At 35.7% G+C, this 12,587-nt stretch overlaps 1 protein-coding gene across 2 annotated transcripts in view; it reads right to left on the bottom strand.

The window, feature by feature from the left end:
• Positions 1 to 10,986: 10,986 nt before the first annotated feature.
• Positions 10,987 to 12,587, bottom strand: part of CCDC50 (coiled-coil domain containing 50) — a 65,273-nt gene continuing 63,672 nt past the window's right edge. For both annotated transcript variants that reach the window (XM_032337830.1, XM_032337823.1), the window contains one exon: positions 10,987 to 11,520. In XM_032337830.1, coding sequence (XP_032193721.1) covers positions 11,501 to 11,520 — 20 coding nt within the window. In that variant the 3' untranslated portion in view covers positions 10,987 to 11,500. The remainder of the gene's footprint in view (positions 11,521 to 12,587) is intronic.

Genomic DNA, 12,587 nt, shown 5'->3' on the forward strand with positions numbered 1-12,587 from the left:
ACATATTGTGAAATAATATTTCAAACTATATTTCATACAATTTGAGTATGAAAAAAATGTTCATTGCTACTAGGGTGTCCATTCTTCTAGGTTTCTTGGCCTTTCCAGTGAACAAAAATGGTGGAAAATATTGTTAAAAATATGTATATGTAGGGACGTCTGAGTGGCTTGGTTGGTTAGGTATCTGACTCTTGATTTTGGCCTAGGTCATTATCTCAGGGTTGTGAGATTAAGCACCATGTAAGGCTCTGTACTGAACATGAAGCCTGCTTAAGATTCTCTTTCTCCCTCTCCCTCTAACCCTCAACCCCTCCCTCTCAAAAAAAAATATATATATATATAAAATATATAATAAATATATATAATAAAATATATATAAATATATATATAATATGTATATGTGTGTGTATAGAAAGAGAGAGAGAAGATATAATTTCATATATAGATAAAACCATTTGAAATAGTTCCCTCTGTATGATTATGTACCACCTGGGTATAGTTAAGTCCATTGTTTCGTTTTACTTTGACTTTTATAGTTTCCTTTTAATGTATACAATTCTGTTTTGAAATTATTTAAAGTATCTGGTTCTAACCTCAGATCTACAAAATCAGGTATATGCCACTATGCCTGGGTTCCACATCTCCCCTACACATGTATTTCTCTGCCCTCCTTAGAGCTAACTTCAAAAATGTTGACATTCCATTTACTTGTTATAAAAAATGCATACACATTAGCATCATTTCCCCTCCTCTCCTTTTCCAGCTACATGGTAGAAAACTTTAATGCTTTCTCTACCTTGCTTTTCTCATTTAAAAATATATTCTGGAGACCAGCCTATGGCTGAGATTTCCCTCACTTCTTTTGCTGTCTAACTAGTACTCCACGATTCATTAGTCCCTAGTTATTTATGAAAACAAAATGAAATAAATTTTCCAACATTGATCTATAAAACGACAATTTGCTTTTTAAGAAATTGCCAAGAGTGATGTAAGCAAAGTGACCAAGTACATAGCCCCAAGCTCCCATTCCCCCAGAGAAATATCAAAAACACAAGCAGAAATTGTCCGAACCAACATTGTCAGAACTCTGGAAATTAATCAAGAGCTTATAGTAACCAAGTAAACATGGATTCATGAAAATTTAACTTGGAAATAGAAAAGCATTCAGTGTTTTTCTTCCTGGGCAGCAGTCTTGAAGACAGCAGCCTGTCTTTCCTGCGGGGGACCCTATTTCTGGTGCCAGAGGAAGCAGAGCAGAATTTATTTGCAAATTATTGTATACGTCTATTCTAACCTGACTTGGGGACTAGTTGAAGGTGAGGTGCAAGGTTCTCATTCTGTTTTCTCTAACTTGGAACTCACTGAGGACAGAAAAGCAGTGGGTATTATTTGAAAACATTGCAAAAGTGGATAGACAATTTGCAGACACCTGAGACAAGACATTACAGTTGAGACATAGACAGCTTAAGTCTTAGGAGGGAAACTTGGAGAAAATTTGTGAAACAGGAACAATAAAAAAAAAAAAAACCACCATATTTGTGGGGGAATTTAGAAAGCCATGCACAAGTTCAAGGCAAAATGAATACTCAGAAAAGATTTCAGAAGACCTTTAGCTTTGACCTCAGTGAAAATTCAGTTAAGTGTTAAAGGAAGCCTTCAGAACAAAGCCAATCTGCAAAGACTAAAAGAGATTCCTTTTCTTACCTCTAGTGTTCAAGAAAATGTCCATCAAACACAAGATGAACAAAAGCTAAGAAACAGAGACTACAGAGACCACAAATAAAAGGAATGCAATCTCTGTAAACACACACACACACACAAACAAACAAACCAAAACAAAAAAACAAAATGTCAACATCAACCCAAAAAACTTGGAAAAGCCACTAGATAAATTAACTGCTACAACCTTCAGCAATCAAAATGTAAAATAAAAACAAAAACTCCAGGTAAAAGGAAGAACCTGGCCTCCAGCGTTACCATATTATAGTATTCAACTGTCCAGTTTTCACAGGACATACAAACTCACAAGAAATTATATGCTATCTACAAGAGACTCACTGTAAATATAATGGCATGAACAGGCTGAAAGTGAAAAGATGGGGAAAATGAACTGAGTGGCTATACTAATACCAGAAAAAATAGTCTTCAAGTCAAAAATTGCTACAAAAGGCAAAGGACATTACATAGGAGGGTTAATTTCATCTAGAAAACATAACAAACACATGTGCAACAAACGGAGTCTCAAAATAAACACAGCAAACATTAACGGAATTGAAGGGGAAATATATAGTTGGAGACTTCAATACACCACTCTGAATACAACAGCTAGACAGAAGATCAAGAAGGAAAGAGTGCACTTGTACAACACTGTAAATCTTTGTAGACCTAATATATAGAACACCCAATGCAACAACCACATTTACTATTCTTCTCAAGTGCACATGGAATGCTGTCCAGGAGAAACTGTTAGACCATGAAAGTCTACAGAAATTTTAAAAGATTGAAATCATACAAAGTATTTTCTCTGACTACAAAGTAATAAAGCTGAAAATCAAGAGAAGAAAGAATATTTACAAGTATGTGGAAATTAAGCCATGCATCTTTAGACAACCAATTGGTCAAAACAAAGATCAAAAGGGAACTTAGAGTATACTTAGAGAGAAAAGAAAAAAAAAAAAACCACAACATATCAAAACTTATGGATGCTACAAAGGCAATACTCAATGTAAATGTATGTATTAAAAACAAATACATGTATTAAAAACATGTATTAAAATGTATTAAACATGTATTAAATGCATGTATTAAAAACAAATATCTCAAATCAATAACCTAACTTTATATCTTGTGGAGCTAGGGGAAAAAAAAGAAAAACCACTATATTGAAGATTATTAGAAAGAAGACAATCATAAAGATTCAAATGGAGATGAATGAAATAGAGAACAGGAGGACAATAGAATCAGCAAAACCAAAATTGGTTCTTGGTAGTCTTCTGAGTGTGGAACTAGGAGCCACAGGATAGTGCAATCCAGAACACATGGTCAGCAAAGGGTAGACATTCAGTTTAGGTTTGGGGGATCGAATATACAACCTGGAGACTATGGTTAGTCATCAGGTACTGTATACTTGAAATCTGCTAAGAGTAGATCTCAAGAACTCTCACCACATACACACACACACACACACACACACACACACACACACCCATATGGAAGCCGATGAGAGAGGTGATGGCTGTGTTAGTTTCATAGTGGTCATCATTTCACAATGTATACATACATCAAAACATCACACTGTACACAATAAAGTTTTGTCAAAAATAAAAAAGAAATTAAAAATAAATGATCAGTAATGGGGCCTTTCAGCCAAGTGTTTAGGAAGTCTTTGTGACTTTCCAGGCCCTCAGTACTGTATGAGGGTACTCTCTTTCTGAGGCACCTTGAAGGAACCCAGCAGCCGTTGACAGCAGGAATTCCAGAATGTTGGACTTACAGAGTACTTAGAGATCATCAACTCTGCTGCAATGTGCTTATTACTCTATGTAAAAGAACTGAGTTAGCAATGGTTAAGTGGTGTCCCAAAGGTCCTGAAGCAAGTTCAAAGCCAGGACTAGCACCCAGGTCTCCTTATTCCTGTTAATGCATTTAGTACACTATGTCACAGCCTTCATGTCCTTAAGCATGTAACCCATATATAATGGGGAGCCAAAAAACAATCTTCAAATCCCTACCCTTACCCCATGACTTGTAGTAATCCCAAAACTTCTTAAAGACGTCACCTGATTTCCAAGGTGTAGGAGGTGAATGTTCTCCTGGCTGCCTTTTTAGGAAGGGGCTTTCTAGCGTGCCACAGCTCTCTGCACAAGGCCACAGTTTAACATCCAACTCAGCCATATTACACAAAATCCACCCAATCATACCAGGTATGTCCTCCCACAGAGTAAAGAAGCTACCTTAATTGCATATTCAATTTTTTTTAAATTGGCCTGTGGATATGTCTACTTCTTTCACTGTCAGCTTTCATCCATAACTCTTTAGAAAAGGAAGGTTGAAATCGACATACCGACTTTCTTCAACATTGCGCATCACCGGTGTGCCTATACATCGGTAGGGTATCAGTATAGGTATATTAACAGAAATCATTTAGATTTCGTGTTACATTTGCTAGAGAAGAAACTAAGGCCTAGAGAATGTGCTAATTATCACTTTAAAAATTGTTTAGTAGGATCTTCTTTTCAAGATACCTCCTAATTTCTGCAGCCATCAGTTTCCATTACTATGGCTTGTCTACAAAAAAAAAAAAAAAAAAAAAAAAAGAAAGAAAGAAAGAAAGGAAAAGAAAAAGAAACAAGCTTTTAAGATAAAGTCAGGGACACCAGGGTGGCTTAGTTTGGTTAAACTACCAACTTCAGCTCAGATCATGATCCCAGGGCCCTGGGATGGAGCCCCCACACCACCACCCAGCTCAGCAGGGAGCCTGCTTCTCCCTCTGCCTACTGCTCCCTCAGCTTGTGCTCACTCTCTAATAAAATCTTAAAAAAAAAAAAAGATAAAACGTTAAGTGGTAGTTGTTTCTATCTATTTTCTCAAAATCCACAGAGGACCAACGATAGACTTGAATTGTTGCACTCATGGAGTCTTCATTCAGATTATTCTGTGAATATCCACTTAACTGTTTTTCTCCCACATACAACAAACTAAGTCACCAACCACCACACACACTTCTTTAGACAACTTTAGATTTAGGAGTGTTTATTGCGGACTTCAATGTACTAGGTATCAACATCAGATTTGGGAGTATTTGTTGACAATTTCAATGTACTAGATATTATCATGAGGGCTATACACGGTTATAGAACATGGATGGAACTGGAATGAGAGAAAATTCTAATGCTTTTAAATGAATACAAATTAGGGTTATGTCATTTAAAAAAAAAAAAATACTCCTCCTCCCAGAACTTCCCAAGTCCTTGATTGCAAAAAAGAAAACATGAGACCATGGACTTAACAAATGGATGACTTTATTAAGAGAGAAGGACAAGACTGGTGTTTGCCTCAAACCATCCAGGAAAACAAGCACACAGACATATACATACTTTGGTTTAAAAATTATTCATAATATTAATGTTAAACCTGATATTTAAAGAATCAAATGGGACATAAGTGTAGAAAACAAACCATAAAAATTTAAGTTTGCATAGATGAATTAATGTAGATGTAGAACTGGCATTTAAGGGAGGCATGAGCACTGGAGAGTGCTGACTGACTAGACCACCTCAACCTCCCAAGACACACGGAAGTCACCAGCACCATGTTTCTCGTGTTCCTCAATGAGGTCATGAACAGGAACAACTTGCACTATGTGAAGGTGAATGGAAATAGATGATTTCCGTCAGCCTAGCCCAGATGGGTGCACACATACCCACCAGTACTCAACACCAGTCACCTTTAAGGCATCCACAGAGTGTCCCTCACAGTTTCATTTAATCTCTAAAATGGCATGTGGTTTGAGGTGGCCTCTTTTGTTTTCTGTCCTCAGACAGACAACTGGATTCCATTAAGGTTCTGTTCAGTTCCATGAAGTAGCTATTTCAAAGCTGCCTTTCCTTCTGGGGCTTGGCGACAAGTTGATAGGCACCTGGGTTAACAGCTCACTCATTTTATAAACATATCCACATTCCAGGTGTCAAAGGACCCCTTACCAAAGAATCCAAAACTGCCTGGGCACTATGCAGTTTCTCTCTCAGGAAAGCACTTTTCTGAATTATAAGACAAATGACAGCACCACCTCTCATTTCCTGAGCAACTTGATTTATATGTACTCATGAAACTCTATAATCCAGCACCTTTTTAAAATATAATGTTGTTCTGGGATGGATTCTTTTTAAGGAAAACCCCCTTATAGAGAATTCTCATTGTGGAACACCATTTTTATATGCTATCTTCCCCCTGTATCTCCTCATTATTTATAATACTTCATGAAACAAATATTGGACTGCTTTTAAGAGGCAGGTGAAAAATATAGCTACTTCTGAGAAAGGGCATTTGGCTTTCTGCTTATAGCAAGAGCTTAAGTTATAGCCTACCATGATTTCAGGGGCTAATTCAATCAGAAATTTAAAAAAAAAATTCTGACATCAAAAACCCTCTTACTAAATTTAATAGCTAGAAACTATTTCAGGAATTATGGTCTGAAATTCAGTGCAACAAAAATACAGCCTAAGTATGCAATGTGTAATGGTATATTCTCTTAGCTGTATATAGCTGCTCTTAGTCCTTGCTCTTTTGTGAAGGACATGTCCCTCAAAAACCCTGTCTTTCAAGTCTCCTGTTCTTTATATATGAACCTCAGCAATGAATAATAGGGCACTAACTAAGATGCACAATTAATTCTGTCCTCATCTGAAATGCTGAAACCAGCACAATGCTGGCTTGCTATGCTATCAAGAGTTATTCAAAAGGAGAAAACCATCCTCTAGTTTGCTGAGAATAAACAACAGCATATGAAATGCATTAGGAACATGTTTCTAGGCAGTATTCACAAATATAGAAGGGAAGAAGATGGTTTCCAGCACTAGATATTTCCAACAAATCAACACAATTACTTAAATGATTCTGTCAATTTACGGCATCAAACACAACCTTATAAAAACACTCTGATGTCTTCCTTACCAGCAAAAGTTTTCCTGGTTAATTTTCTCCTAAAAGTAATAAAATAGAAACACTCTTCATGTCAAAGGAGCTCCCATTTCAAGTAAATGTCTCTGTTTTGTTTGGTTTTCTCTCTTTTTTTTTTCTTTTGGTCAATGGTACGCATTTAAAAACACAAGAGTGTTGGTGAAATCCTCACAAAACAGTAATAATTGGCTTCGCTACAAAATACAACCTTTGGAAGTATCTTCCACATACCATATAACAGAAAGACAGTCAACTCTCAATTACACAGAATAACTTAGAGAATCTGATGAGGAAAACTCTCACTCTCCTACCACCAGCCTGTTTTGGTCATGCCGCTGCTCGTTCACAAACTGAGAGGCAACTCAATGAAATGATGTATCCATCAGTACACAGGTCATGCATAGCTCAGTGGGGGGAAATCCAGAGTTTCTGATGGCAAGGATGTTTGCGGATCACCTGTGAATTTCAGATCTCAAAGGCGAGTTGACGGTCATTCACATATCGGAAGTACAGTACTCTGACCTTCGTCAGAATCAAACTAATTTAAGGCAATACTGCTCCTTGAGACATTGCTGGCAAAAAGGGCAAGCCTCATCAGAAAGTGACTCTGTAAGAAGTAAAAATTTCCCAGTTTACCCCTTCTTTTTTTACTTCTCTGGAAGTAAATTTCAGCATTTCCAACAATTAAATGGCAGGAGCAACAACAGCCTTGACTTTCCCTTTAATAAGCCTTAGTATCTTCAGGGGTAAAGGAGACTCTTTGACCAGGAATCTGGATGACACTGTGCCCATGCAGCATTATCAGAACAGTCTCCAGTTTGCTCCCCATGACCACAGTCCCTGTTACAAGCTAAAGGAGAAAAACAGGATTTTATCAACAGGAAGATAAGCAGTTTCAGCTTTAAGACTCACAGGCACCACCAGATGTGAGGAGAAAATGGCACCACTTTATCTAGTCACTTCTCTAGCTATGAGCAGTAGGTAAGGGACAAAGTACTTTAAAAATCTGTTTTTTTTTTTTTTTTTTTTTTTTCCTTTTGGCTGAGAGAACAGGTTTTGGTGATTTTAAGATTGTTTCTAAAAAGCCAGCATTATGAGACTATGGCACACTACCTCTGGTGAAATCAACCTGAATGTTGTTCTCTTTCACAGTAGTACTGTTTTCTCAAAAGGGAAAAAAGCCTTTCAGTGCCAATTCTATTCTGTTCTCAGTCCCTTGGAAAGCTGATTACACTGGGGTCTCACTCCCTTTATTTAGAGGGAAGATCTTATATCCAGTCACCAGTTACCTTTCAAGATAACCATCACTGAATCAAGAATAATCCTGATTTTCCCCGAAGTGATTTTTATACAAAGGCAACACCCCTTAAAAATCAAGGCCCTAAAATGTTAACCACAGATGTGGTAAACTGAATGCACCATATTATATAGCAGGTGTTTCCAAAGAACAATTTGGCACAACACAAAAATTAGAGAGTATTTGACAGTATTGAGGAAAAATAATTATCCATTAAAAGTTAACTATATTTATACTGAAAAGTCCTGACATCGATGGAAAGGTGTGGACAGAGTCAGCAATGAATTTAGTCACCATCCAGTTCAGCTGCAGACCACAGTAGAGAAGAAAAGGGGAAAATGAGTCCAGTTCACAATGTTCTAGAGTTCAGGGGAACACAAGGCCCAAGGTCACACACCTTGGACTATGTTGATTGAGATCCAAGTGGCCACTGAAAATTTGAAAAGGTTTTCCTCCTGGGAAATATCTATCCATATCTTTCTTTTCTAATTTAGATGTTTCTCTATGATCAAAAACTGTGAAGTCTTTTTTTGCAGTTCATTAGTCTGTTGCTGGTTGCTATAAAGTCACTTGAGAAAAAGTAACTCAAAGGTATGCAAAGTCACTTTCTAAAAATCGCAATGTTCTTTTGAAGCATTATGTAGCAACTGTCCAGTCTCCTGTAAAATAATTATGTCTAACAACAGTTTCACACTACAGATTTCTTCAACTCAGAACATTTAATCTGACCCTTGTCTCACTTTGCTTCCAGGCAATGAATTACAAAAAGTTAGGTTGGGGGAAGAGGGTATACACATCCAGTAGCCTTATGATAAGGCTCTATAACATACTGTGCTCATTCAGCAATACCAGTGTTAATGGGGCCTCCAGGGAAAAAAGTACAGAAACAGATTTCCAAGGCCAGCATATTAGTTTACATCACCACATTAGAGCATAATACACTGTGGGCCTAAAAATTAAATTGCCTGTGGTCCAGTGGTAGAAAGAGGAACAAAATGTTTCCAAATTTATATAAATATAACAAAGTGAAAAGCAGAGAACACAGTGAAGAATGTTTGTTAGTTCCTTTTAATATAGTTGTTACTTCTATAGTCAAAGGTAATAATTAATCTTAAAGATAATATAATCTTAAAGATAATAATATTTGAATGAGAATAAGAGGATTTAACTAATATGAAGAAAAGAATCACTCTGATATTCTTTGAAAGTGTCTGCTTTACAAAAAATAAAAATATTTTAAAATTCTAATTTTTAAAAACCTAAAAAAAAAGTTAACTAATTTTCAATACAGATGTTGAGTTACGTGTCACAGGGAATTATCACCTCTGGGCACTAAGACAGCTGAAACACTAATATCCAAGGGTTAAGTGTTAAGTGGACTAACATTTTTTTGAACGAAAAGATCTCCAGACAGCATTTTACAGTAATAAATATGATTGGCTAGAGTACATAAGAAGCAAGACAAATGCAGAATTCCTAAAGTAAATCTGATCATTGTATGAGATAGAAAAATAAACATTTATGAAATAAAAATATGGCAAATGATGTTGCCCATTTGCCTATCAAAATAAAAATACATTGTTTTCTTTTTTAAAAGTTACCACACAAAAAAAAATTTAAAACATGAAACAAAATCACAGGGCAGACAAAGAAAAATACAGCATTAATAGAAGTCAACAAGGCCTAAGTTTTGGATACTGAAAGCACCCTCTAGAATTTGACTAAGGCTAGGACCCCCATTTCATCTGCCCTTGCCTACTGAATTGAAAACTGCTTCATTCATTTCATCAGGGTCATTCAAAGTCCTATTTGTTTTTCTCTTTCCCCATTTCTTGACTCATATTTTAGTGTTTCTTTCTTTCTAGATTATCATTTCCCTAAACTTGACTCTTAGCTACCTTTCACCCACACTTCCGCAATCCAAAAACTTTTTGAACTAAAGATCTTTTTCAAAATGAAAGGACCTAAATCCACTCAGAATTCTAAATAGTTTCCTGAATATTGCCTGACTTCAAAGACTATCCGGAAAGATAAGGCAAAAAATAGGCAGTTTCCAGTGGGAAAAGAAGGGACTAACCACTTTTTCCTCTACTCACCTCCATATTTCTTTCCTGAACAAAATGTCAGATTCATATAATGAAAAATAATGTCAAAATGTCAGATTCATATAATGAAAAATAATGGAAAGTTAAGCTGAAGGGAAATTATATATATAGATAGATAGATAGATAGATAGATAGATATACCTATCTATCTATATAGATAGATAGATATATCTAATATAGATCTATCTATCTATATAGATAGATAGGTATATCTATCTATCTATCTATCTATCTATCTATCTATATACACACCATGATTGCCATTTATATTAACTAACTAGTATGGGAAAATAAGCATTTCCACAAGGTTAGAAACTGGACAAAGACTAGGTTTCTCAAAGAAGGCTTTAAAAGGTCCTGTACAAAGGAATCCAATGCCATGAATCACTACCGAATATGTGGAGCTAAATACCTGGATAAAGAATGACTGTATCCACTTCAACTTCATGTTGAGTTAATCTGACTACTGACTGATAGATAAAATACTCTTTGAGCGGTTGCCAACAAATACCATCATTTTTTAAGCAAGTGGAAAACTTATCAATCTATGTCCACAGAGAATGACGGCATCACCACTTACATAAACATCTTTCCAATTCTACTTCCCTTGGCTCTATCTGTAAATGTAAAAGAAGAGAAGAGATACAACCCTTTTTTACTTTTTCACTTTCAGCTGAATTTGCACAGACCTGAGTTAATATTTCATAGAATTAAACTTTTGCCAATAAATACTAATAAATAGCCCAATGCCCAGAGGCCTCATAAAGACTTGCTATTAAGCTGAAGCAGAGGGAAAGTGTCAGAGAATGACATCTGGGCCAGTTCTCCCAGGACAGCTTATAAGGATAAAACTGCTACAGTCCTGGTGGTCAGCATAACATGTTCCAACTGTTCCAGGTTTTCTACTTTTTTTTTTTTTAATACTTTATGGTTGCGATTTTTTTTTTTTAATTTTCCTGAAGAATACAAAAAGCAAAAGGTTCTTTAATATACCATACACTAATGCACGAAAAAAGCTATTTCTTATATTCTTTTATTCTGTATTGCTTCCAGACATTATGTTTTATTCTGATCATAATCTCCACAAAATTCTAACTGCTAAATAAAGCCTAGTCTCTAGATACCAGTACTCCATTCCTAACAAAAATGATATTTCACAGAGCTTTTAGAAATTATATCCCAGGAAGCATATGTAGCAGAGAGGTGGCCAATATTCAGAAGCTAGATTTTCCTGTACTGCCCAAGTGATCAGGAATAACCAAACATTTTAAACGAATTAAAATTATTTATGGTCAGAACACTTGAAGATAAATCCCAGGAATACAAACCCAGGAGGAAAAAAATGAGTGTGGAATGCATTCTGTATCATCCAGTAATGTTTGCTACAGTGAGTCCGTTCTCAAGGCAGATTCCTAGGGTTTTACTGCTTATGATGGAAACCTTGGAAAGGAGGAAAAAAGAAGAAACACCATTAAGGACAAAACCTTGGAAATGCTCTGCTTTCTCCCTGCTCGGGCAAAATCACTTATCTTCATTTCTATACATGTCTTCTTTGTTCTTGATTGTAAAATATTTACATACAGAGTCAATGTGCTATCTTAGTATTGTATATCAAATGTATGTCAAAGATAGACCTCCCCTAAAAAAGTAGTGCATTAATTTGAGGGGAAAAAAAATCATGAGCTACTTCCAGTTAAGCCAGCCACATTGGAAAGTCCGCCAAAGGACAGAAATTAAAGTGTAAGGGTTGTTTTGGTAATGTCCAACTAATTCTGCCTTTTACATAATGTCCTTTGTCTGATCAACCCTGTATGAATGTCCGAATGGAGAGGGTTGGGGTTAGGAGACCTTTCTAAAAAGATATAAATGCTTGGCAACCTCCTCCTCCCAGAAATTCTCATTTAATTTGTCTGGAGCAGCACCTGTATACTGGTATTTTGTGATGATCACAGGGGGAAAAAAAAATTAAAGAAGTTTGGGAAGTCATGACCATTAGATTTGTTAAAGGATAATAAAAGCATGACCTAAGAAATCTTCAAAAGCTGTACCAAATAACAGGTATCAATTTACAGGACTTAATATTTATAAAGACTATTGCAATGTGCTTTCATGTATTTTATTTATATGATCCTGACAACACTGACACCATTAAAATCACTTCCATTTTTAGATGAGAAAATTAATATAAGAATTACCACCTTTTCATTATTTCATTTTATGAGTGAATGTGTATGCTTGGTAGAACAGCTACATGCAACCATTCTTTTCTTTTTAAATATTTGGCACAAAAATAAATAAATAAATAAAATAAAGATCTGGTCCAACTTAGACTTCATATTCTTTCATTTCCTTTGCCCAGATTTTCTTTTGTGTGACAGAAGTTTTGTGTGAATTGTGTATATATATGTGTATACTTTATTAATTTTAATTTCTTTCCTTTTTTTCACTTTTTATTAAATCCTAGTTAGTTAACATACATTGTAATATTAGTTTCAGGTGCACAATAT

The sequence above is a fragment of the Mustela erminea genome, chromosome 1 (assembly GCF_009829155.1).
Source record: "Mustela erminea isolate mMusErm1 chromosome 1, mMusErm1.Pri, whole genome shotgun sequence".
Taxonomy (NCBI): domain Eukaryota; kingdom Metazoa; phylum Chordata; class Mammalia; order Carnivora; family Mustelidae; genus Mustela; species Mustela erminea.